The following is a 25,641-nucleotide window of genomic DNA, read 5'->3' as shown; positions in this document are numbered from 1 at the left end:
TGTTCCTGGTTATTCTTACATTGGTGTTATCGATTGAGCTGGTGTGGTTGAACAGATCCCAGTCATTTGAAATAACTACGAATAATGTATAAATGATATTTGTTCATTGGTAACTATGACAAACCGTGACTAAGTTGCAAGATATGTTAATTGGCGCACGCTGATTTAACAAACGAAATTGCAGTTACATTTTTATTTAAAGCTTTCGTGACTGCAGGGATTCATATTCTTGGTTCTTTCGGAAAAGTCACGTAGAAGGGAAACAATAAAATAATAAAAATATAAAACAATAAAATTATTACGACGTTTCGACTGCAACACAAGCAATCATCATCAGGTGTGAAAACCACAGCAAGAAAATTTGAAAAAAGTGGCGTTTTTTTTAACGTTAGCACCACGGAGAGCGATTTGGCAGTTATTCAGATGGACGAGTCCATCTATTTTGATTTAAAGCTTTCGTGACTGCAGGGATTCATATTTTTGGTTCTTTCGGTAAAGTCACATAGAAGGGAAACATTAAAAAATATATATTTTTATTATTTTATTGTTTCCCTTCTATGTGACTTTACCGAAAGAACCAAGAATACGTAGAAGGGAAACAAAATAATAAAAAATATATATATATTTTTATTATTTTATTGTTTCCCTTGTACATGACTACCGAAAGAACTAAGAATATGAGTCCATCTATGTTAAATTATTTTCATATCCACTTTCCCGCGCGCCCAAGCACTTTCTTATCCCCCGCTATAGGGTTGTTGATTTTTCACCACTGGCTCAGGGCTCTAAACAAGAAATTTAACAACCACAGGAAATCATTTTGACTTTGAGATAGAAGGGAAACAATAAAATAATACAAATATAAAACAATTAAATTCTCACGACGTTTCGACTGCAACACAAGCAATCATCATCAGGTGTGAGAATTTTATTGTTTAATATTTTTATGATTTTATTGTTTCCCTTCTACGTGACTACCGAAAGAACCAAGAATATGAAATTGCAGTTATACATTTACGAGGCATTTAGCAAGTTAGCCTGACACTCAGCACAACTGTGCTATGCCATTGGCACGAATTAGGCAACTCTTGTTACCTGCATGACATTGTGTTTTACACGCTTTTTTCCCCCCTTCGTATTTTAAAACAAAAGCTGAGGATTCGTCTTATCCAGGGGTCGGCGCAACCTGCGTCTCCAAAGTCGGTACGCTGCTCTTTACGTACTGCTTCGTGACGTGATGTACGTGCGTACATACGTATTCACGTGCACTGTGGCTCTTGAAATATCGAGTTTTGTATTGAATTCGAAAAAAATCACTCTTGTCCTTTTGGTTTCCGACCTCTGGTCAAATCCGTTAGAATTGTCTCCCAGAAGGTGCGGTTTAATGCAGTTGAGAAATGCCTGCCCGGAAGACGGTTCTCCACAGCGATTCGTGACCATCAATAAGGCACGAAGACAATCGCCAGCCGTCCATAATCATCCTCCACAAGACACCTCTGTTCATGTTAAAGCAACACGTTCACAATCATCTGCTCAACGAAGTCGAATTCTCCCGATACTTTTTTCCTGCAAATTGACCTCAAAGTTTAGGGTGCATCTTCATTCCTAGGGTGTAACTTAATAATTGGTGTGGTGGTCACTCTGTACACACGCTACACAGTACCTACCAGAACGGGGTCATTGGTATCCCTGACCAAGACCCCGCCTGAGGGGTGGAGGCTGTGAAGTGTGTGTGTGTGGGATCCCCCAGAACACTGGTCCTAGACAGAAAGTGGGATCGAACAAACAGATTGTTTGGGCTTCCTGTGGCCAGCACCTCCCCTCGGCGGGGGAATCGTATAAAAGGCGGGCTCCTGAGAGCAGAGGGAGTTGGTCTCAAGCTGAAGCCGGGGAGCCGCCTGAAGAAGAGGAGACCCTGGACCCCAAGCCCCGACGTCCTTCTGAGGGCCGGGGCTCAGTGCGGTGCCAGTGGTCTGTAGGCTAGGACCCTGAGGTTCCCTCAGCCCGACGTCCTTCTGAGGGCCGGGGCTCAGTGCGGTGCCAGTGGTCTGTAGGCTAGGACCCTGAGGTTCCCTCAGCCGGGTCTGGACTGGCCAGCGGTCAGAGACCCACCGGTGCCAGCGGTGGGTCAGCCTCCCCTAGGTCCAGCTAGCCGGAGGGCTATAGCAGTAGTCGGGCCAACGGCTAGGGTACGATAGCCCAGAGGCTGTACCTCCTCAGGTTGTGGGTAGAAGGGGCCATTACCCCTTCGTGTTAGGGACCTAGTGAGTTGTATTAAGATATAAATAAAAGTATTGCTTACTACTACGACTCCATCTCCATCTACTACTACGACTCAATCTCCATCTACTACTACTACATTGGTAATAGAAAACTGATCGCATTAATAAAAAAAGTCAATATATAGTCAATAATAATGTATGTTACGCTGTCATCTGCTTTATATGCCATATATTATACACACATTTTAAGTATTCATTCCCGAGCGAGACCAGATTAAAAGAAATAAAATAAAAATTAACTTGTATAATGGGTTTTCTGTGGTGAGCTGGTCAATGTTATCCATCTCAGGAAACCTGAAAGTGAAGTTGAATCATTTGGTGGGAGCCCACGATTTAGGGCCCCCCATTTAACCAGTCACAAAGCACCAGGCTCAAACCAACCGCAAGACAAACACGAACAAAAAGTGAAGAAAGAATTTATTACAAAAGGAGACATGTTACATTTTAAGGTGTCTCTGTAAATCAGAACAAATGGTCTCTACCAATTGAATATGAATCTTTACACACTGCGAGAAGCGCAGTGTACAAAATATATTGAAGAATGTAACCAGTACTAGCACCGCTTGTTCAAGAGTGTAGCAAACATTTTCATTTTATGAACCAAATTACAATTTCACTGCCAGGTCTGAATGTTATACGTCTATGACTTATTCTAGAAGCTCACTTCTCAAAAGAAAGTTGAACGGGAATCGTGTAATGCAGGCATACATGTGCGAATTACATCGCAGGTTTTTCCAATTTCGTCTCACAACTTCGAAATAATGATGAGGCTGCCGCGGTCACAACGTTAGGTCCTCACCTTGCTGTATATGCAGGGGGTCGGCATCCGGCGACTCCGTAACCGCACACGGCCCTTTAAGGACCGCCGCTTTGCGACGTTATTCACGTGCATTGCGGCTCGGTTTTTTTTTACCGAATTCTAAAAAAAAAAAAGGCTCTTCCTGTTATTTTGGTTGCCGACCCCCGTGTACGTGGTACCAACGTTTTGATATTTTCATGCAATATTCGGCTCGATATTGTCCCCTTCATTGCACCAATTGTTATTTTTTGGGGACAACTCACCCGACATCGACCCGAAAGATCACGCACGCTGTGCTCGCTTTGCCATCTCTTCCTGCGAAAGGCTCGCGGCAGAATTCGTGCTTGTCCGTTTTTGCAGAGCAATAACAAAGCAGAGCCATAATGTTCTAAGCAAGTCAAAATATCTCCCTGCTCAAACGCGCATTGGGGCAGTTTTCACCGATGCAAGCAGCACCCAAGCTCGGGGTGAAAATTCCACATGCTGAAGGCAAGAGGCAATCTCTCAATAAAATTCCCACTGTTGACTTTCCAGGAATTAACATTTAATTTAGATAATCCTCTTGAGAGATGAGCGGCTTAAGCGACTGGGCGGCCAGGAATTGATACTCCTTCAGAATATGAAGTGCGCGAACCACCGTGCCACAAAGCCAGACCACCTCCCCCCTCCTTCCGCCAACATTCCCATCACACACGAACAGCAGCAAGCGGTTTCAACACCTACCACTTGCCATGCCCAACAGCATCCTGTTCCATAAAAACTGAGTGAAGCGGATTTCTTTAGGCCACAACAGCGCGCAATGGCCCCTACACTTGCAGGTGACACTGCAGGGTACTTAAAGGACACTATGCAGCAGATACTGCACTTTGGCAATTCCCTGCAGGACATAACTCGGGAAACCAGAATGAGAATCAAACTGGCGACTCTGCATGCTAAGTGAAGAGTGGTGAGCACTCCGCAACCTCCGATTAGCACGGCGGGCTAAGTACGGTGCGAAAGAAGTTCAACATACATAAGGACAAGTTCAGGGCATCCATGTCTCGGTAGACACAACCCCAAAAAAATCCGCGGTTATATCACAGATGTGACGCTCGGGTCTACGTCACGGGATGCCTGAGACGAGTCATCATCAGCTTCATTATTGACAAAACCGGACTACAAGCGACTCTCTCAGGCGAACCGCCATAGCGCCCTCTAATGACGGTACAGCAACACTGGGGTCTCAACCCGTGTGAGCTGGAAGCCCCATCGTGAATCTCTGGCCAAAGTCACAATCCACAGCAAATGCTGGGAGGTAATCCATGCTTGCCTATGGAGCTCAGCACATATGGGGGGGGGGGGGATTTCAGATCGACAACAGTGGCACTGCACCATAGAGCCTGGAGCTGAGATGTCACTGATTATTCTGCAGGTTTTTGTTATTTGCAGATGCAAATTTCTACTTGAACCGATACATTGTTTGGGTTGCGTCTTGCTCAACAACACACTCCACTTACCGATCCTTGCTACAGGCAAACTTTATTGTTCCGAAATTTTTCATTACACGTGTCAACACCGAAGGTACTTGGACTTGTAGTAGAGCGCCTTAACTCACGGTTTGCAGTGTTCCTCATTGACATACATGAGTAATCGCACAGGATTTGGAAATGAAGTTTGCCTGTTTTAATCTTCTGTGGTCTGATCCAGCATTAGGTCTCTGGCCTCACCTTCCCTAAACTCCGAGCACGAATTCTCTTTATTAGACCCACGACACTACTGCCTTTCCACTTCCGAGTAGTCAACCTTCACTAAAGTTGGTGGTCGCCCCTTTCCCTGTATGCTGTCGTCGTGAAACTTCAAGCACCTGTTCAAAGGCCTCACAGTCCTCACATCTCTTTCACACGCTTCTTCTCCGCCGCAGCGCACATTCTTCTGGAAGACTCTTCGGAATAGTTTGTCGCGTGTGCCCAAGCGTTGCGGCAATTGATGCGCTGCTTTAACAAATTAAAAGTAATAACGTGCCCTCAATGCAGCAGCTTGTGCACTGCAGTTTGCAAAGGCAACCTTTTTGTGAATGCGGAATTTGTCAATGTCAACTATAAAGCAGGTGGCAAGCCGGAGAAAATATTAACGAGTGAAAATATCTCTACACTCAAGAGAGGCATTAGACAGTGCTCAGCCACTCCACTGGTTGCCTCGAGCCATGAGTATATTAGCAATGGTAAAAAGCCACAAAAAAAACTGTGCTCACAACTTAAGGATTTAGGAATTTACATCGGCCACTTAAATGTCTCGAGGCGCCTTGCATCACATCGCGATCATTCCAATGTACAAATGTAGCTCCTCTCTCGATGAATGCGCCGAGGGGACCCCCCGATGAAAACTGTCCCTGTGCGGCACAAGGTGAAGCAGTATCTTCTCTTACCTTAAAATAATATAATAAACGCCTTATCGAAGGCGCTTTACACAGAATTAACAATGGTACATATGAATGTGATGGTGGAGACGAGGTGAATGAAACAGATGAGAGGAAGCAATGGGGGGCAAATCTGTGACGTGTGAATTCGGTGAAAGCTAAATCGATGACAGTAAATGATGATGAATGGATTGAATGAACGGGGAAGAGTGATAGCCGTATAATGAGAATATGAAGAGGGGACAGTAACGGTGGTGGTTATGAGGGGGAGATTAAGGGGGTCGTGGGGTGAGCTAGGGAACAAGAAATACGTTTTTAGTGAGGAGGGTAAACTTAGTGAGTGACGTTGCCTGGTTAATGTGGAGCGGGGAAGTTTGTTCCAGTTAAGGGTGGCAAGGAGAGAAAAATAGCGAAAGCGAGGATTAAGCGCAAGGAGGAGGAACAGAGACCGACAGCAAAGATTGAGCACAGGCCTGCAAACGGGCATAGCCTGTCAGTAGGGGGCGATTTTCTTATTTGGTTGCTACAATTCAGTAAAATGCAAGCAAATTTGTTTTAAGCTTGGCAAATTTGTGCCATGACAATGGCACGCAAGGCCTACCCCCCCCCTATTTTTTTTTAAAACGCCACGGGATCTAATGTTCCCTGCGCTACAGACGGCTATTATGAACCCCAAAACTCCGCAACAAGCGGATAAATGCACTACGGCTCTGTCGCATTTGACCGGGTTTATGAGGTACAACTTAGCCTTAATAAAAACAAACTTGAGACAGGCGTCGGGTTTTGTGCCTTTGGAAATGAACCATCGCAGCATTTTATTGCAACACGCTACGGTTGTTCCGTACGCACCGATGACTCGTCACATCCCGGGCCACCCGGAGTAAACCCTCGCCAGCTGCACCGGCACACCTCCTTGCCACTCACAGAGCACTCGTGCTACATCTTTCTGCGTGAGTCGCACGTGAGCTTACACAGTCCCACGTTACACACACACACAAGAGGCCGCATGTAATGATAACAAAATAAAACAAAGCTGGCACAATGCACTCGTTGTGCCGTGGAAACGCGAAATAAATTCAACTTCGGAAGTTCGGTCCCTGGATTGAGGGGTAACGCAACGTGTAAAAATAATCACCGTTGCACTTCGTCCAGCCTCGGAAGCTGCGAGTGCGGTTTAATCCGTGTTGCCCGAGATCAGTGTTCACTCTCTGAAGCTTTTCTTATTTTCTTCCCTCCCTGCTGCAAAATACAAACAAAAAGTTCAAGGATCGAAAGTGTCGACCACAGGTCAATGCATGCAGGCATGGTCCCTCTCCATTCATCGACTCTCTCGTGTTTGTCAATTACATTTAGCAATAACCGAGACAGAGATCTCCCATATAGCCTCAACAAACTTTTGGTGCAAGTGCTGTTAGCCAGTAGCACCCATGAATGCGAGCATGGCACAAGAGGGGGTGGTGGGGGTGGCCAGCACCACGCTCGAGCACCTTTTTTTTCCTAGCGGCGATGTTTACACATCGCACCAGGTACTCATTTGAGGCAGTCGACCCACGGGAGGTCCAGGACCGGTTCAGATGTTCAGTCATTGTTATTGGCCGTGAATGGGAATCAAACTCGGGTCACTGGGTTCAGAGCGAAGCGCTTACCACTCTCCACACATATATAATAAAGGCCACGTGCACACATACAAACACATTGCTTACGGCTCACCAGTATTTTGAGGGCCAACATTTTTCCACTGGAAATTGTGTAACAAGAGACGCAAGTTTGACGCAAAACACATGACAGAATCGATCGAGTTGTTCTCTTGCCGAGCGCTATTTATAAACCGTCAACTTGCTCCCCGTGTTTTACCTGGTGTTTCACGAGCTCTGCTTGTAGCGTTTTCACCTTCGACCTCTCCTGTTCCAGAGCAGTGTGGAGGTCGGAGACCTGTGTCGCAAAACAAGCCGTTGGTTTCTGCTCTGTCTACCAATTGCAACTCGGTTGCACTGTGGGGCTTTCAGCCCGGAGCACAGAAAAAAAAAGTTTTTTTCTTTCTGGGGCTTCCTACGCACAAACCCGAGCCACATTAGGGATGATTTTAAGCTATAATTTCAGATCTTGTTTGGATTTTCAGATGTTTTTGTGCCAACAATAGAGATGTCACCTGGTGCCACGTGACTCCACTTTTGCAACAATAGTCTGAGAGTGACTGGCCACATGATTCAAGCAGGATGACAAAATGACCTTACCAAGTACCCGTCCACCATTCAGGTGTGACAGAAAGAGTAACCGCTCATCATCGGGAGCTGAAATTTCCTGGGAACGTGTTTAACAAACACCCATTAAATGAATCACCCCCTTTATGAGTCTACGACTTGTTATGCATCACCGTCTTGTTGTGCATGTGGAATCTCTAGTGGCTGCAGAATACATACAACATATAGAGATTGTAATACATACGCGATTCCATGTATCGTGAGAGTAGGAATATTTAATCGACGAATCAATGCCTTGTTACGTGCCTAGCGTTTATCCACGTCACAATGACGGACACCGACGAGACCGTGACACCATTTCTGTAAATGTCAACACAGTGGTGCAACGAGGGACCGCTCAAGATGATTCCCACCACTGCTCATGTCAGGTCGTAAGACACATCGTATGTTGAACTTCTTTCGCACCGTACGTAGCCAACCGTCAGGGTTGATATCGAACCTACAACCTCCTGTAAACCAGGCAAGGTAGTAAAAACATCTCGCCATCGAGGCGCCCCATGTTGGTGTGAAGCCGGTTTCAGAGGGGAGCGACGGTGACCTCGCGTGGTGCTGTAACACGTGGACTGAGAGCCGAGAGCCGAGCGCGGCACTAATACGTGCCGATCTGGAGTTGAATAAAAAGGGAATCTATCCTGGAGAAGTCTTCGCCGTCCATCGCTGTGTGTACGTCAACCTCCCCCCCCCCCCACCGAAGTTCAATCATAAACTCATTCTGAAATAATCAATGTGCAGCCACCGAGCTGGAAAATGAACGCTCGACGGTTCGGGAAGTGCGACAATAACCCACGCGGCCAGCGCCACCGTCTGACCTGCTGTGTGAGCTCGTTCTTTATGTTGGTCAGCTCCTCGACTTGCAGGAGCACGTCAGACTTCTCCTTCACTGCGACGACAACAGCAACGACAAGGGGGCGAGGAGGGGTGCGCGCTGCGACCCTCGATCTGCGCTTGCCGCAAAGCGCGGCGCGCGCAACGCGGGATTTCTCCCCGGCAAGCCTCTCAATGCCGGGAGGAACACTTCACGAGCGAGGACAACAACAACAACAACAAGATCCGGCAAGCGGAGCGCGGCTGCAAAAAAAAGGGGCAGCACGGAGATCTCCAGTTGTACACGTCGGCTTTTGCGATCGATATTATCCATAACAGAGGTTTTTGGGTTAGATCGAGGAAATAAAAATGCGTCGTTGAACCCTCCACCACCCGACACACAGCTAATTATGAAGGTTTGTCACGTAAAACCTTACGACTTGGCTGTGTCGGGTGATGGCGGGTTTAACGGCACATTTTTATCTTCTTTGGTTCTTTCGGTAAAGTCACGTAGAATGAGAATAAAATAATAGGCCGCCTGTGTTGTGGCCGAAACGTCGTGAGAATATTATTGTGTTATTTTATTTTATCAATTTGTTATTTTATTCTCATTCTACGTGACTTTACCGAAAGAACCAAAGAAGATGAATCCTTGCAGTCACGAAAGCTTTAAATCGAAAGACACATTTTTATTTACGAGAGCCAACCCAAAAACCTCCATTACGGAGATTCCCCTTTGATAATTCTCAGTGGAGACGGCGACAAGGATTGTCGACCCTTCTACCCTGCGTCATCTCAGCGGTGAAGACGCGGAAAAAAAAAAACCTCAGCTCGCTATTCACTCGCACCCCCTTGCTGCCAATCTGCATCCCAGTGTGAGCGTGCTACAAGACGTCGGCGTGGTGATGAACGCAGTCTTACTTTCTCCCTGCTGCAGCATGTACAACAGCTGTGCGTTCCGCTTCTTCACCTCCTTGAACTTCACCTGCAAAGGAGCAGAGGGTAAAAAGAAAAAAAACAGATTTTAAATACGGTAAGCCCTCGCCTAACGCGTGTGCACCCGGTGCGTTTTCGCTGAAACGCGATTATTATATTGGGCAAAACACTTTCGCGCAACGCGGAGCACGCGCCATTGTGACGCAGTTTCGGAGCGATCGATGGCAAACTACTTTCTTGAGCTGCGCGGCTGAGTGGCATGGGAATTATGGGTATGCGCGTGGAATGATACAGTACACGGTGGGGTGCACTCATCTACGGTTATTTGTCCCACCGTGGGATGGCTGCAGGCTGATTTTATAGTGCAAATGTGATTAATATTTTCAACATTAATTCATGCACTGTAACGTGTGTGTGTGTGTATATATACACACACACACACGTTACACACACAGCAATTCTACGCGGCACTTTTCAGGAACGCATGTACTGCGCTGAAAGCGGAATTACCGTACACAACAAACAAACATTGTTTACCCTCATTAATACCAATGCTCCCAAAAACCCCACAAGGCCACCCCTCGTGACACATTCATTGACAGCCGGCGGTGGTAGCGGTGGTGGCGGTGGTGCGCGAATTCACCTCCCACTCAGCCGTGACCACCTTCAGGTCGGCGATCTCCTTGTCCTTCTTCGCCAGGCCGTCCTTGAGCTGCTCGATCCTCACCGTCTCCAGGACGGGGCTCGGAAGCCGCGCTGCGCGCTCCGCCGGGGGCTCCTCCGCGGCGCCCCGGCACGACAGCACCGCCGCCGCCGCGGAACCAGAGCTACCCCGGGAGCCACCCCGACTCCTGTCAGTGGCCCTGCTGCTGTTGGTGCTGCTGCCGCCGCCGCTCGGTGCGTCTGGGAGGGCAACACCACGTAGGAGATTGGGGGAAAGGAGGGGAGGACACAGCGGCACGATATCAAGACTCTGTAGTTTTATTTTACGTACTTGTTCCGTCACTGTATGCACCTGCCCACCCACTCGGCAACTTACCCATTCACTTACTCGCCCGCCCACCCACTCATTCACTCACCCACCCACCCGCTCACTTACCCACTCACCCACTCACTTACTTTGAAGGGGGATCAGTAGGTATACAACCAATATGTGGGAGGGGGTTTACTCTTAACGACCCCGATGCACGTGACCGAGGAGAGCCACAGCCCATGCAGCATCTCCTGCTCCGAGCCATGCACCGTGGAGGACCTCGCCAGGGTTACAAACCGGCCCATATCAACAACATCATCATCATCACCACCACCACCACCACCACGTGCCCCCGACTCCCACGAATGTGCATGGCGGGACACGAGCAGAGCCATCGGTGTGCCCGTTACCTGCGGCGCCGTCCGTCTGGGCAGCGTGTGCCGGCGTCGGTTCGGGAGGCAGCAGCACCTCCACCATCCTGGGGGCGACGTCGCGGTCACGCGCCTCCTGGAGGAGCTTGCGACGCTCCTTCCGATTGGGGACCCGAGGGACTCCGTCTGGATCGACGACCCCTTGCTGCGGGCGACCAATCACGCACGGGGGAAGATCACGATCAAGAGGTCATGGGGTGCCGCAGTGGTGAGATGTTAACTCCCCCGCCTGGTATGCAGGAGGTCGTGGATTCGATCCCGACCCCCAACGCCTGTATATGTTTGGAGATTGCATGTTCTCCTTATGGTCGAATGGATGTTTCCCTGTGTCCTCCGGTTTTTCCCTCCACATTTAGAATTAACATGCATTTAGAGTATTTGGTTGCTATAAATTTCCACACAATAATAAGCCACTTCGTTGAGCTATCATTTGTGGCCAGGTCGCATCTGAAAAAGAGCCATGAAGCTCAGGGGGTCTTACCTGGTAAAATAAAAATAGTAAATTTATCGTGGCCAATAACACGGATAGCACCACGAAGCCGCACCATAATTTCCCCTCTGATCATCAGATCCCAGGATTACATTGTGAGACAAATAGAGGAACACACGGATTTGCTAACAAGTGCACATTATAGACATTAGATTAATTTTAGTAGCAACTGCATACTTTATCCTTTACGAAAAGGTCTGACTTATCAATATAAATGTGGTGTTTAAAGGCAGCGAGCCAACCAGGACATGCTGTGGGCAGATCACTCAACTCAGGATCGCAAGAGTTTGAATTTCAGTTGGTGGGCTACTCGGCAAATCATGCCACCAGGCGCAGGGATCCACCCCTTATGCGCCCACAGTGGACATCGCACGGTACCCCAGTTGGGGAATGTGGAATTTACGCTCGCAGTTCGGGGGCCGCCAACGGAAATGAGCAATGCCCACCACTCGTTTGAGCAGAGACACACTTTACTGACTGGAAGCAGCAGCTAAAGATGTCCATGTTGTGCCTTTCAGAAATCATAACTGCAAGTGCCCATAGCTTCTAATTTCCATTCACATTCGCAACAATAAGGATCTTCATATGAAACCAGGAAAGAAGCCGACCAAATGTTACCATGTGTTACGCTCTCAAACACAATACGTGCAGGGTCATTTCTAAAATGATAGCGTATGCCTTGGGTCACAATCAGATCCACTGGTTCAACTGAGACACATTTAGGATTCGAATCATTCAGTGGAAGATGCCCAAGACACAAAAACATCACGCCGTACAATATAGAGTCGTGGCTCGGCTCGAGCCTGAGGAGCTCAGCCATGGCCTGGTTCAGGCTCCACCCAGGAATATCCTGAGCATGGCTGGGACCATGCTTAGACCTGGCTCAAGTTAAACATGGCTTTGAGCCAGCTCACTTGAGGCAGAGCCAAGCCTGAGCCAAGCCGTGACTAAGAACATGGGCCCTTCATTGAGTCATAAATCAAATGTCTTTTTGCCACCGAGGTACATTTATAATCCGCAGTGGCTGCAAGGTTTCCACGAATAAGTTATGACCAGCATACATCAGGCATGGGAGCTGCCACAGTGATGTAATAGTTAGAACACCGGACTCGCAATCCAGAGGTCACCGGTTCGATTCCATCTCCCGGCGAGGCAATTGAAACAATGGGGGCGCGTGTTTCTTAAAACCCCTCACACGTGCACCCAGCACTATGAATGAGTTCACCACAGTTAGTCGATTGGCAGCTCACGTGTGGTGGGGTAAAGTGTGGGTACCCCCAACACTTCAAATACCCTCTAAAGGGGCTCTATAGAACTCACTCTCCAATGGAAGCCCTTCCACCAGTGCTGGCAGTGAACTATTTCAGGATTGCACATTTACATCAGAAATTACTGACCATTGTAGGCACGAAATGAATCATTACATCTTCGCAAAGCAAAGCTTATATCCCAAGCTGGAGTGTGCAGCTGTATTGTTCAAGCTAATCAGCGGGTATGTTGGTCGTATTTAATAGGCATCTTCCACTCTAAAAGGCTGCTCCCTGCTGGGTTTTTGAGGCGGGCGACTACAGGTTAGTCCGATGCAGCTGCAAATTTATCTTCTTTGTTATGCAACGCGAAATACACCCCCCGCTAGCCTGAAACCTCAGTGGCAGAGCGAGGGGCACGCAATCGGTAGGTTGTGAGTTGAATCCTGGTTGGGAGTTGACTCAGCCCATCCTCATCATCCATCTGAGGTCAAGAAAAAAACACTACCTCGTCTGGTACGCAGGAGGTCGTGGGTTCGATTCCGACCATGACGCCGCCTTCTGTATATTTATAGAATGCATGTCTTTCTCCCCGTGGTCGCGTGGATTTTTTCTGGCTCCTCCACTTTTTTTCCCTCCACATTTACAAACATGCGCTTATGTGTATTTGGCTGCTGTATACTTCCAACATGGTAAGCCACTTCGTTGAGCTATCATTTTTGTCCAGGTCGCTTTTGAAAAAGAGCTGTGTAGCTCAGTGGGCCTCACCTGGTAAAATAAAAAGTTTAGTATATGAATGTGGAATTTAAACCGCTGCCTCAGGGGTGTACACAGGAAGCACCGCACCAACGCTCATTTGAGCCGGAAATAATAAGACTACTGAGACCTAACCATATACTGAATTGCAGGCGCGGGAAGGGATGCAGATGTAGCCAGCCTGCGTGGAACCCCATCTTACATTTCTAACACTTTGTAAGGCTCAGCAGTGTCTTGAACGTGGCCGATGATCATCTACAGGCCTAATTTGCACTTCAAGTTGAATATACCAGCAAATTATAATATAATGGGTACTGTGAACAGTCAACACTGACATTAAAGGCCGGCTCCTGCCATGTGAATTTGGAATTTCCACCACTGGCTCAGGGCCACCAATGGAGGCGTCACCTTATTTCTCTGTTTAGCAGGGAGAGCACTTGACTGGGCTTGAATAAGATGTAATGTAAGGGTCTTTAACGTCTAGTTTACAGCAGAATGCACACATTGGCAATTTCCCACACAGTTTAAAGGGAGACACACAACAAAAAGCAAGAAACTTGTATCGATACAAACGTCAGTTAGGTTGGGGCGGTGATATGGCTGAGCGAAAGGGCTTTTGCCAATTGTTTCAGAGGTTCGAAGTTGGAGCCCATTGGCAGCCCTGGTTAACACTGCGGCTGTATGAATGCAGTGTGGACATTTAAAGACCTTGTGACTTTCGTAAAAAAAAAATTAGGCTGTGCGTGCCGGTATCATGGGCGACATTTTCTACGAATGAAATATTACCCACAAGTTACTGAATCAGGAAAAAGCATAGCAACATATGCCCCCACTGAGAAACTACAACACCCCGTGTCTGTTAATGTTAGTGCCTTTCTTCATGATAGCCACACGCTGTAAGAATGGTGCCAATGCCAAATCTATTCACGATTTTATTTGATTGCAGTTGCGCATCCTGCGCTGTCTAGCGTGTCGAAAGCTTTGCTTATAAATAAAAAAGGCTTTGCTGTGACATTCAGGCGTACTTTACGGGCAACTTATCTTGTGTCACTTGCAAACACACAGTATGCACAATCCTAAAATGCAAGTTCAAAAATATATATTTTGAGATACCTTTATTCCTGGTGTGTTCTGTACTTTGAAAATCTTACTACAGTGATGTCACGAGAAGATTCATTACCGAATGTTTCATTATTATGTTCTCTCAATAGTGAACATTCATCTGAATGCCAGGTGGCACAAGACGCACAGCCTGGGTAGAGGACTTATGTACAAGATAAGATTTGTTTGTTTTTTGGCCCTGGTCTTCAGAATTGACCCAGAATCGAGTGCGCGTCCCACCTGGTTACCACCACCCACATGATAAACCTTTACTCGGCCCAGGCAACCAGTCCAAAGGACAGGTAATTCCACTTTATCCACCCAGCCACCTCCCAAAGAGGCAGCTTTGATAACGTAGTGACGGGTGTAACCAGCTGCTATAAATTCTCACTATTTTTATGAACGATTGAGAATATCGCTTACAGGAGTACACCTTACCGAGTCTCAAAGACTTTCTTTCAGGCGGGTCCTGCTCAGTTTTGCAGTAGGTGACAATATTGTTTCGTATTTTCCCAAACGAGCAGTTTGCCTGATTCGCGGATCATTGTTCAAATTTGGACCATGCCGTCGGCAAACATTGCCTACGCTTCCTCGAATATCGTCTCAGAATCTTTCATGGCCACTGTCAAGCGGAAGTCGCACATTTTTACAATACACCCAACAGTATTAACCAGGGCGGCCATGGAGCTCGAACCGTGAACCTCTGAAACAAGCAGCGAACGCAGTTATGACTCGTCCATGCCTGGAGAGTTGTAGAGGTGGCTCAGAGAACTACAGGGCCAGCACGATATACGCTGGGGTTGAATTCAGGCAGAAATCCGTGATTAAACCAGATTCTCCAGTGCAGCAAGTTAATGGTCTCAGCCCGATCACCAATGACTGCACATTTTACTTTTCATTTCACAAACATTTTACTCATTTAAAACTTTAACATTCACTGATTCGCTTATTCCAGCTGAGGACTAAACACTTCCATTTGCCATATGAGGAACTCTATGCAGGGCACACAAGTGGCGTGGCCGTGGTGTGAAAAAAAGAGGGCACTTAAGTGACTTTGGAAATCCAGTAATGTCACCTTCCAGGACCATTCTGCCACAAAGAAATACACTCCACGCTGTACAGTGGTTATCGACAGCACACGCAGAAACACAACGAGGGGGAAAAAGCTACACACACACACATTTTTTTTAAATAAATATTTTTCACAGCACGTACCGTCTTTTGAAACTCGTACTCCATCTTGCTGAGACGGAGAGCTCTTTGAAGGTCGGCATCAAAAGTTTCCAACGTGTCCTGTGAATAGTGCACAACACGACATTAAATTAAGGAATCATTTAATTAAGCCCCAGCACCGTCAGGCTGACGAGTGTGGTAAGAAGTTATTTTGTTTATTTTGGGATGTTATGAAACAAAAACATAGGCCCCATAACAATGCTTTAGGTGACAGAAAAACCGGATGGGGATCAACTCGGGGGGGGGGGGGGGGAATTGAACCGCAGGTGTGGGGGGGTATACAGCAATCGTCTCTTTCACACAAAGGAATCACATCAGGGAGCCGCTCTAGGGGAGGAAAGGGATTATAAGGGAAGAACGGGGGTGGGGGAGACATTCAACTAATGGAGTGGTAGTCCCAGGCCTGCAGGGGAAACAAGAGCCGGGGTGTGGTGTGAAAGAAGTTTCACATACATACAAATATCCTCATGAAAAACAGTGCCAAGGACCTTACTGCAATGGATCTTACTAGGAATTGCAAACACGGCACCGCAATAATCAATCTACGAGACCTGTACTGAACAATATCAGAACATCGCATGACAGATGCGGTTATTTAAAGAAATATGCCACAGTGCAACTTCTGTCACCAATCTCACACCACAGATCACACGGTAACACCGCTGCCCGCTTCCATCATGCGGTGGCAGAACTTCACAGAATCACTATGAAGCTATTCCTGAAGGCGTCCACTGGTTCAGTCACTCACCAACCAATGGACATTAGCATATTAACATTACTGACCAATTTCCTGTCACAGGAAAGATGTGCCAGTCAAATAAATCTGCAAATGTTTCGCAAACACCATACGAGTATGAATCCGTGTAATAATTGGTCAGTGGCGTAGCGATTAGCGTGCTGCGCAACGAACCTGGCGACCCAAGTTCGATCCCCGATCACGGCCAACACCGGTGACAAATAGCTCAACCGGTCCTGGGTCTTCCCTAGGTCGACTCAGTCTCTCAAGTACCTAGTGCACTGTATAAACATTGCCACTGGTGAGACGAAGGAGGCCAGGCGGGGGTGCTGGTCACCCACCCCCTCGTGTGCCGTACCGGCCTTCATAAGGGGCTTGCTAGCAGCACTTGCCTCAACAGTCTGTTAAGGCTACATGGGGGAGAGCTTTTGTCTTTGATTAGATTCGCAATTCAAGCGCACCAGCTGTCCGCAGGTGCCTTCGTCTGGCACGCCGTCAGCGACCAGACTGCGCTCCCCGTTGGAGCGCTGTTCTCCGTTGGGCTTCTGCGAGTCGAGCTGGGCATGTGGTGACGATGCGTCGCCCTCCACACGGACCGCTGGACGCACGGGCAGCTTCTTAAAGGCCAGGTTCCTCAGCTGTTCGCACAGCGCAGGTCACACGCACACACACGAACGTTGCGGCGGTTGCCCACCCAAGCACTATCCAGACTCAAACCTGCTCTTCTTCCGAGATCTGACAAGATTGGGCACGCTCTCGGTCACGGGTCGGCAACCTGCATCTCCAGAGCCGCATGCGGCTCTTTAAGCATCGTTTTAAAGACAGTCTCGTATTCGCATGTATTGCGGCTCTTCGATGATTTTGTTGTTGTTACCGAATTCGAAAAAAATGCTTGTTATTTCGGTTTCCGACCCCTGCTCTGGGTGATTTGGTAAATTGCATTAACTATGCGCTAATTGTACATATGCACCCTTGCAATGGCTGGGTCACGTTACGGCACTTTATAACATATCATTATTATTAATTGCCTGATGATGCTGGTTGCAAGCACCAGTGAAACGACGTACTCGATTGTAAATGTTGTGGGTTTGCTAAGACACACGGTGTGCTAAAGTAGTAACAAATTGGCACATTCTGTTCACGTGACAACCTTTACTAATTGGCTGTGTCGGTTGGAAGGTGCATGACACATTGACATTTACGAGATCAAAACCATTTTTTTATATATATATCGGTCGCGAAAGCCTACATGTTAAATTAACCGATTATATTACGCCACCATACATTTAAATGTTTGCGCATCTAAAACCAAGAAGTTTACAATGAAATAAAATTAAAAACGCTTCTATGCTGTAGGTTATTTTGGGTGCTGCTCATATTCATTGGGAGGTCTAAACCAGTCGTGGGAATTTCACATTGCCAATACAGGAGCCAATCTCTCCGTAAAAAAACACTGATGATTTACCATAAAGTGGTACGGCATCATTATCACTCATGATCCACCCACTGTTGGATGAAGACCTCAAGTCTCGTATGCAACAGGCCATCGATAAGGTTAAAGGTACAGCCCTGCAATTTATTTCATCTGCCACTACTGGGAGAAGGGTCTCCCCACTGAAGCGAAGTGAGCCAATATAGTATACTCTTCGACGCTGGCTGGACATCTTAAAAAGGGTCATAAGTACGCACACTTTACCCACTCGTATTGCTTGACCCTTTTTTTCAAGCGCCACGCCAGGAAACTGAATCGGGCATTGCGAGTCCACTGTACTCACCATTAAGTAACAACAGCATCCTCCAAAAAGTCAATGCTTTTTTATGAAGGTAAATACAATGTAATACTGTAAACTATTTGAAACGTTTACGTGTTATCGGAAAACAAATGCACCGTGAAATATGCTCAATGCAATGTAAGTACACAACTGAAACAACATACCAAGAGAAAAAAGGGAAGTTGGCTTCGCCAAAGGTGTAGGCTCTGGCACTACTCCTTGCAAATAAAGGGGTTAAGAGTTTAGGGTTTGGGAGTTCGCATTTGGATGTTAAGGTTTATGGGTTAGGCGTTGAGTTTAAGAGGTTCGGGTTGAGTATTTTGATTTCGAGGTTGAGATTGAGTGGTTTTAGGCTTCAGAGTAAGAGTTCTGGGTTAGGTGTAACGGCTTATGGTTAGGATTTCGAGTTCTGTGTCAAGTATAGAGATCATGGTTAAGGTGATGTTTCTGAAAACAAATAAAAACATTTTTATTTTACAATACCAGGTAAGGCCCACTGAGCTGCATAGCTCTTTTCAGAAGCGATCTGGCCACAAATGATAGCTCAAGTTGCTTATCACGTGGAACAAATGGGTTAGGCTTGCAGCTTTAAAGAGTTTCGGCTTAATGGGTTAGGCTTTAGGAGGTTGGGCCTTAGTCTTTAGGGTTGGGTCGAGGGACAGCAGTACTTAAGACCACGAATCGTGCCCCCATCACACCTACAATAGCAGCCTCAACAACACCACCACCACCACCACGCAAACACCGCGTGCAAGGGACCTCGTTGGTCTGCTCGATCATCTTCTCCTTTTTCTTCTTCTTCCTCGCCCGCTTCTTCTCCCCAGCAGCTCCACCTGCGCCTCCGTCTCCTCGTCCAACCCCTCCTCGTCCTGCGCCACCACCACCGCCGCCGCCGCCACCACCACCACGTCCTCCTCCATCCTTCCTCGTGCCGTGGTGGACAACGTCTTCATCGGCCTCCGAGCCCGAGGAGGAGTCGCCCTCCACGCCCAGCACGGCGAATCGCAGCTTGCTCGCCGGGATGATGCTGGACATGATGAGCCTCAGTTGAGGGCAAACGTGACCTCTAATGAAAGGGGCTTCTCCTTAGATGCGAGAGACTACGCTTTTTAAAAGAAAAAAAAAACCTCCTTAAGGTTTAACGCTAGGTTTTGCACGACGTCTTCCTTTGGTTGACACGACCTAAGTCTCCCTTAGGGTTCAACTCGACTCTACCTTAAACCACACTTTGTTGCGACACGACTCCACTTAAGCCTCGTCGGGGTTTAACGACACTAAACCTCCCTTAAGACACAGTCCTATACCTCGCCTAGATTTAACCCTACAGCATCAAATCCTCGCGGAGATCTCACAACGTCGCTAACTAAACCTCCTCCCCCCCCCCTGGGACGTATAACACCTGGTGCGAAGTCTCCCCGCTTGGTTTAACAGTCCTAGACCTCGCCCGCCGGCCTCTTAACTGCGACCCCGACACCTCGGCCGACGTCGACCAGACACAGCAACACGAAAGCCACACAAAACCACCACCGCAAACTTACCACCAACTGGACCAACAAACCCCACGGCCGCTTGCAATGCGTTTCTAGTCTAGCGTTCCCCTTTTTTGCTGGCGGACACGGAGGGCACTCGGCCCCTGTAGACTACGAGACAGCCAGTGGAGTGTGGGGAGGGGGGGGGGCGATTGTCGACACTGGGCCCCCCGTTTTAGGGTCCTCCACACGGCTGCAAGCGCGGAGCGAGGCGGTGACTGCGGAGTTGGGAGCGCGTTGGCGTGGAGGAGCGCTGTGCCGACGGGATGGCAGAGGGGGGGGCCGTGTCACTGAACACTAAAGCAAGGCGACCCTACCACTACAACCGCCTACAACACAAACAACAACAACAACCGCCTACAACACAAACAACAACCACCCCCCACCACCACCACCACCGACAGTCGCCACAAGACGCGGCTTATCCTCGCCGATAAATGTTACTGCTGCTACTGCTGCTGTTGCGCACGGCACACCGGCAGAACAAGTGAGAACAGAAACGTTGTTTGTAATCACAACCCAAAATGTAAACAACAACAATAATAATAACGACGACAATAAGCGAGCGATGTTAGAGCGCAGAGACGGCTGAGGAGAGGACGCACGGAGTGGGACTAGCGGATGACTGGGCCCCAGGATCCGGATCCCCGGGGTCATGCGCAGCAGCGGAACCGGATCCGTGGCTCGTGACGGGAGCAGGGAGGCGTGGTCACTCCACCGCTGGATGGGTGAGAACCCCCCCACTCACCATGGTCACTCCACCGCTGGATGGGTGAGGACCCCCCAGCCACCTTGGTCACTCCACTGCTGGATGAGTGAGGACCCCCAGCGCCACCTTGGTCACTCCACCGCTGGATGGGTGAGGACCCCCCAGCCACCTTGGTCACTCCACCGCTGGATGGGTGAGGACCCCCCCACTCACCATGGTCACTCCACCGCTGGATGGGTGAGGACCCCCCCACTCACCTTGGTCACTCCACTGCTGGATAGGTGAGGACCCCCCACTCACCATGGTCACTCCACCGCTGGATGGGTGAGGACCCCCCACTCACCATGGTCACTCCACTGCTGGATGGGTGAGGACCCCCCACTCATCATGGTCACTCCACCGCTGGATGGGTGAGGACCCCCCACTCACCATGGTCACTCCACTGCTGGATGGGTGAGGACCCCCCACTCACCATGGTCACTCCACCGCTGGATGGGTGAGGACCCCCCACTCATCATGGTCACTCCACCGCTAGATGGGTGAGGACCCCCCAGCCACCTTGGTCACTCCACTGCTGGATGGGTGAGGACCCCCCCAGCCACCGTGGTCACTCCACCGCTGGATGAGTGAGGACCCCCCAGCCACCTTGGTCACTCCACCGCTGGATGGGTGAGGACCCATGAGCTCTACGGTAATCGTATCGGCATATCGTGATTCAAGTTGATACACTTTTTTCATGTTATTTCCAGACAAACTATATACGCAATAACCAACCACGATTATTCACCACGTTATTTGACGATGCTGCGTTGACAGGGGTGCACAAAACACGAATAACAACAACTGAACGTAAAAATGTGCTGTGAAAAAGGGCCGTCCCCCGAAACGTCGAACTATTATATAATTTTCCGTTTAAGGCCACAGTCCTGTTGACGAATGTGTTGCATTTCGTAAATGGTCAAACTTCTACACGGCTACTGCCCTACTTGTACGCTAGCACTTTGCAAAATCATTTCGTTGATGTCACAATCAATGTCCTGCTATCTGTGGGACCTTTTTGCCAGTATCAAAAGTATAAAAAAAACTAAGAATAAGTTTGACCCTTTCTGGAAAATAAGAACAAAACAGGTGTCGAAGATGTTCAAACGCCTTTTTTGCGAGGCATCAAGTCTGCATTAACCACACACAGTGTTTGTGTCAAAGCATGCAAACAAACATGCTCTGATAGAAAGAACCAAAAAGTAATTCCTGCAGTCACGAAAGCTCAAAATCAAGTCTGAAAGCTCCAAATCAAGCATGCTCTGATAAAATACGCGTTGTCTTTGAAACTGATTGACTGTTTGAACATCAAACACCAAATAGATGGGTTTTGATTGACTGTTTGAACATCTTGGATTATTGCCATAAAGGGTAAAAAAAATACTTGTTCGTATTCTTTCATACATTGTGATACTCACCGTGATGTACCTGTTTCATTATTTGGCGTGCAACTGACGGCATGTGCGTTACATTTATATAACGCTAACAGCACTTGCTCCAACAGTCTATTCAAGGTATACGGGGGGCCTTTGTCGTTTTTTACGTGTTGTATAACGATTTCCTGAGCGTGGATTTCCTGAGTTCAACGATATGGCTGATCTGATAATATTCGGAGGGGGTAAATTGTGCGGTCACCTCGGAACAACTTTGAACGCTGCTGCAATGATGCACTCCCGGAAGGATGGTCGTGATGGGATGCGTCAGGAAATTCTTAATTTTTTGTGTGTGTGTGGAGAGACGAACCTGTGAACGAGACGCTGTCTGCTCATCGATCGCGTTAAAAACTGAGGGTATTTGATTAGATGTTTCACTGCGTTAGTCACTACACGAGTATAGACCAGGGGTGGACACATTTTTTGACTCGCGGGCCACAATCGGTTCTAAAATTTGACAGAGGGGCCGGGCCAGGAACAGATGGATGGAGTGTTTGTGTGAACTAATATATATGACATGTAAAAATCATTACTTGAAAGGATTTGGCCTTTAACAGGTAGCAAAGCATTTATTTGCAAGGCAATTTAACAAATTGCACGAACATGAACAATACAAAAACATGTCGTAACTCCCGGTCAAAGTGCGCCATCTAATGGGGAAATGGGGGCATTACAGGAGAAAGGTAAAATTTAATGTAATAATATTTGGACAAGTTCGGCGGCCCGGATTAAGCTCAATGGGCCGTATACGGCCCGGGGGCCGTACTTTGCCCATGTCTGGTATAGACTAACACTTTAACACGTCGGCATGTTTCGTTTACGTGACGAACATTACTAATTGGCTGCGTCGGGTGGTGGCGGGTTTCACGACACGTTTATATTTTCGCGATGTAACCCCCCCCCCAAAACCCCCTCTATTATGGATAGACTAACACCTCGTGCTCACAACACAAGACTCATCACTCCTCGTCACAATACTCACACGTATCCCTCTGCCCATGAGAGAGAGAGAGAGAAAACAAATCCCTGTCAATTGATATTTCCCGACAAAAAAACATCACACAGCACAGATTGTAAAAATTTTAATATTGAATGTAGACATTGCCGCTTATTATTATTCCAGCAGTCACTTCCAAAAAGGCTTCACAATTTTCCAGTATTTGGTCCAATATTACACATTTAAAGCAATTCTCACTGCGATGCAATTTCACAAATTGCATCCACTAATTGTGCCATCAATTATACCCCAAGTAGGCAATTTTTGCCAATTACAGGCTAATTGTTCTGTCATCATCTAAGAAAACATCGCGTAATCTACTCGAGATCTCCCCTGCAGATAGCCCAGTCGCATCCCGTCCGTGTGCAGTGACCCAGACGCGTGACTTGACGGGGTGTGTGATGGTCATCCTACAAGCACCTTTCCCTCCACGGCTACCGAATTGCGCTGCCGCTGTGCTTAAAAACAAGCGAAGTCACCGGGTTTCTTCTTCTCCTCCGTCCAATTTACTAACACAGTTACACCACTTGGATATAAAGTGTATGCCACGAGCGCAGTCGTAACGTTTAGATGTGGAGAATGCCAATCACGCGGAATGAATAAGCCCATGCCTCTTCACATAATAATAATGATGCTGCTGCTGCTGTTGCTTTTATGCACAACTCATTGGAACGAAACAGACCTCCCAGAGGGTCCACCTCGTCAGCTGCAGCGTTCACTCAACGCGAGCAAACTCTGCTCCAGTTGTCGACGTTCAGTTGCTCGTCAGCAGAGTGAGGCTTTTCGTTCGGAACAACGGCTGGTGGACGTCGCAGGCGGCTTTACGGGTAAGGACCCCTCGCTCGTGAGAGAGATTTGACTGGAGCTCGAAGACAAAGCCCTACGGGATACGCAACACCGATCGTTCAGCATCGCTGCGGAGAATGCGAATTACTCGAGAAATCCCACCCCCTTTTCACTTGAGTCTCTCCGCATGAAATACCATTGCAGGAAGGATTTAAAACCTTGAAGAAAGTGCGAGTTATTTTTTTCTAATTACCACACGAGACCTTTCATTTTATTTATTTTACCAGGTAAGGCCCGTTGAGCTTTGTGGGTTTTTTTTCATTCAGAAGCGACCTGGCCACCAATGATAGCTCAAACGAAGTGGCTTAACGTCGTGTTGGAATTCTATGGCAGCCAAATTCTCAAAACCTCAGTTTAACACGTCGGCTTTCGCGACCAATATCATCCACGTTATCTTAATGTGGTGGCTAAACGCCTGGCCTGCGGAACTGCGTGGTGTATTTACCCATGTGTGATGAGTGGAGACGCTCGGAGGAAGATACAAGCAGGAAGACAAGAAAGAACGATGCCTAGGAGCCATCGTTGTGGAAGTCGTTAGAGTAGGGTTCCTTATTGTGTAAACTTTAAATAAAAGTGGCTCTTCTCATTACTTTGTCGTCTGAGTGGTTACACATGTATACCGTTGGGTGGATTGTTGTTGTTGTATTATTATTATTAAAGAAACTCGCTCGATTGTTTCATCTGCCGCGCCGGAAGATGGCATCGAACCGGACGATTCTCTGGATCTATTAGTCCAGCGCGCAGCCGACCCAGAAACACCGCGGCAGATCAACTCTCTGGCCGGTCGCAAGCAAAGGAGTTTCTTTTCAGCTAATTCGAGCACTTTATCCGCAGCGGAGTTTAAATGCCCGCCTCTCACATGGCTAAATGAAGAATGAGAGGAGAGGAAGGAACGAAATCCCTCTCCCCCCCCACCACCACCGCCTTCAACGAAGGAATCACTCAGAACTTGATGGCATTGCTTCTCCAAACTGAATTCACACCCGGACACGGGAGGACTGCCGATGTCATGGGACATTGCAGAGAAAGGGCATTTTTATGCATCGCTCTGTCCCAATAGTTATTGCAGCCAAAATGTTCGCAACAATTCGTTGCGTGCGTGTGGAGAGAGAACACTGTGGGGAGCCGTGACGACCCGAGTTCAATTACCGCTCACGGCCAAGATCAGCGGCGATTATCTGTGACGGTCCTGGGCCTCCCCTGGGTCGACTCAGCCTCAAATTAGTACAAGGTGCGGTGTGTAAATATGACCACTGGGGAGACAAAGGCGGCCGGGTGCGTGGGGATGACCACCCACCCCTTCGTGTGCCGTCTTGTCCTTGATAGGTGCTCGTTAACAGCACTTGCCTCAAAAAAAATCTGTTAAGGCTACACGGGGGATATTTTTCTTTGGAGAGAAAATGTAAGGTAGTGAATGACTAGACGACGGAGAAGCACTTCCATGAGATTTAATTAAATCGTCCGCAAAACTCAATGGCAACTTCTCCGTTGGGCCCCGGTTTAAAGGCCTATTCTTGTTGCCAACGACAGACAAACTTTCCTGTAAAGACAACACACACAGAGAGAGAGAGAGAGCACGTGTTATTGAATGTTTTAAAAGGATGCCAAAGCGGTTGAGCAACGAGGCCAACGGTGAATACTGACCGACACTCGTGAACAATGCGTGCAACGACCTCACCCAACGCGCGCCATGCAGTCAACCGATGAATTGTCCCGATCCTTGGTTCTGGTTCGATTAAACTATATAACTTTTTTTGCGTCGTCTTATTTATTATAAGGCTTCTTGCTTTCACCCCCCCCCCCCCCCCCCAGTATTGTGTCTGCAGTTTTGTTTAGCCTTAGTGTAACATCGGCACAGCGCTCGCTCATCGC

The 25,641-nt window shown here is 47.9% G+C and overlaps 1 protein-coding gene and 1 long non-coding RNA gene across 4 annotated transcripts in view; both read right to left on the bottom strand.

The window, feature by feature from the left end:
* Positions 1-2,682: 2,682 nt before the first annotated feature.
* GKAP1 (G kinase anchoring protein 1) lies at positions 2,683-20,404 on the bottom strand. Of its 2 annotated transcripts, none has more exons than XM_032973669.2 (9): positions 18,976-20,404; positions 16,906-17,082; positions 15,691-15,768; positions 10,861-11,026; positions 10,121-10,380; positions 9,463-9,526; positions 8,547-8,617; positions 7,331-7,408; positions 2,683-6,712 (listed from the first exon to the last, which is right to left on the bottom strand). In XM_032973669.2, the coding sequence occupies exons 1-9, from the start codon at positions 19,249-19,251 to the stop codon at positions 6,671-6,673; spliced, it is 1,212 nt and encodes a 403-aa protein (XP_032829560.1). In that variant the 5' UTR covers positions 19,252-20,404; the 3' UTR covers positions 2,683-6,670. The 2 variants fall into 2 exon arrangements, with proteins under 2 accessions (XP_032829560.1, XP_032829559.1); XM_032973668.2 differs by having other exon boundaries at positions 2,683-6,715; positions 18,976-20,403.
* A 2,591-nt stretch (positions 20,405-22,995) lies between these two features.
* Positions 22,996-25,641, bottom strand: part of LOC116953487 (uncharacterized) — a 28,412-nt gene continuing 25,766 nt past the window's right edge. The window contains exons 3-4 of one of the 2 annotated variants that reach the window (XR_004404597.2): positions 25,067-25,309; positions 22,996-23,803 (exon numbers count right to left, since the gene is read on the bottom strand). This is a non-coding gene — a long non-coding RNA (uncharacterized LOC116953487). Of the gene's footprint in view, positions 25,310-25,641 lie in introns of both variants that reach the window. The other variant, XR_012947318.1, reaches the window with a different exon arrangement.

This window comes from Petromyzon marinus, chromosome 52 (genome assembly GCF_048934315.1).
Source record: "Petromyzon marinus isolate PM22_M1 ecotype Great Lakes invasive population chromosome 52, UKy_Petmar_22M1.pri1.0, whole genome shotgun sequence".
Classification (NCBI taxonomy): Eukaryota; Metazoa; Chordata; class Hyperoartia; order Petromyzontiformes; family Petromyzontidae; genus Petromyzon; species Petromyzon marinus.
The sequence above is the reverse complement of the archived record's forward strand: the minus strand, read 5'-3'. Positions and strand labels throughout refer to the sequence as shown.

Bases quoted from the DNA above. Each gene is read 5' to 3' on its own strand.
- GKAP1 (XM_032973668.2), bottom strand. From the start codon at position 19,251: ATGTCCAGCATCATCCCGGCGAGCAAGCTGCGATTCGCCGTGCTGGGC. The intron at 17,083-18,975 runs GTCCCTTGCACG...CTGTGCGAACAG, and splicing joins TGATCGAGCAGACCAACGAG to CTGAGGAACCTGGCCTTTAA. The intron at 6,716-7,330 runs GTAAAACACGGG...TGTATTTTGCAG, and splicing joins CAGAGCTCGTGAAACACCAG to CAGGGAGGGAAGAAAATAAG.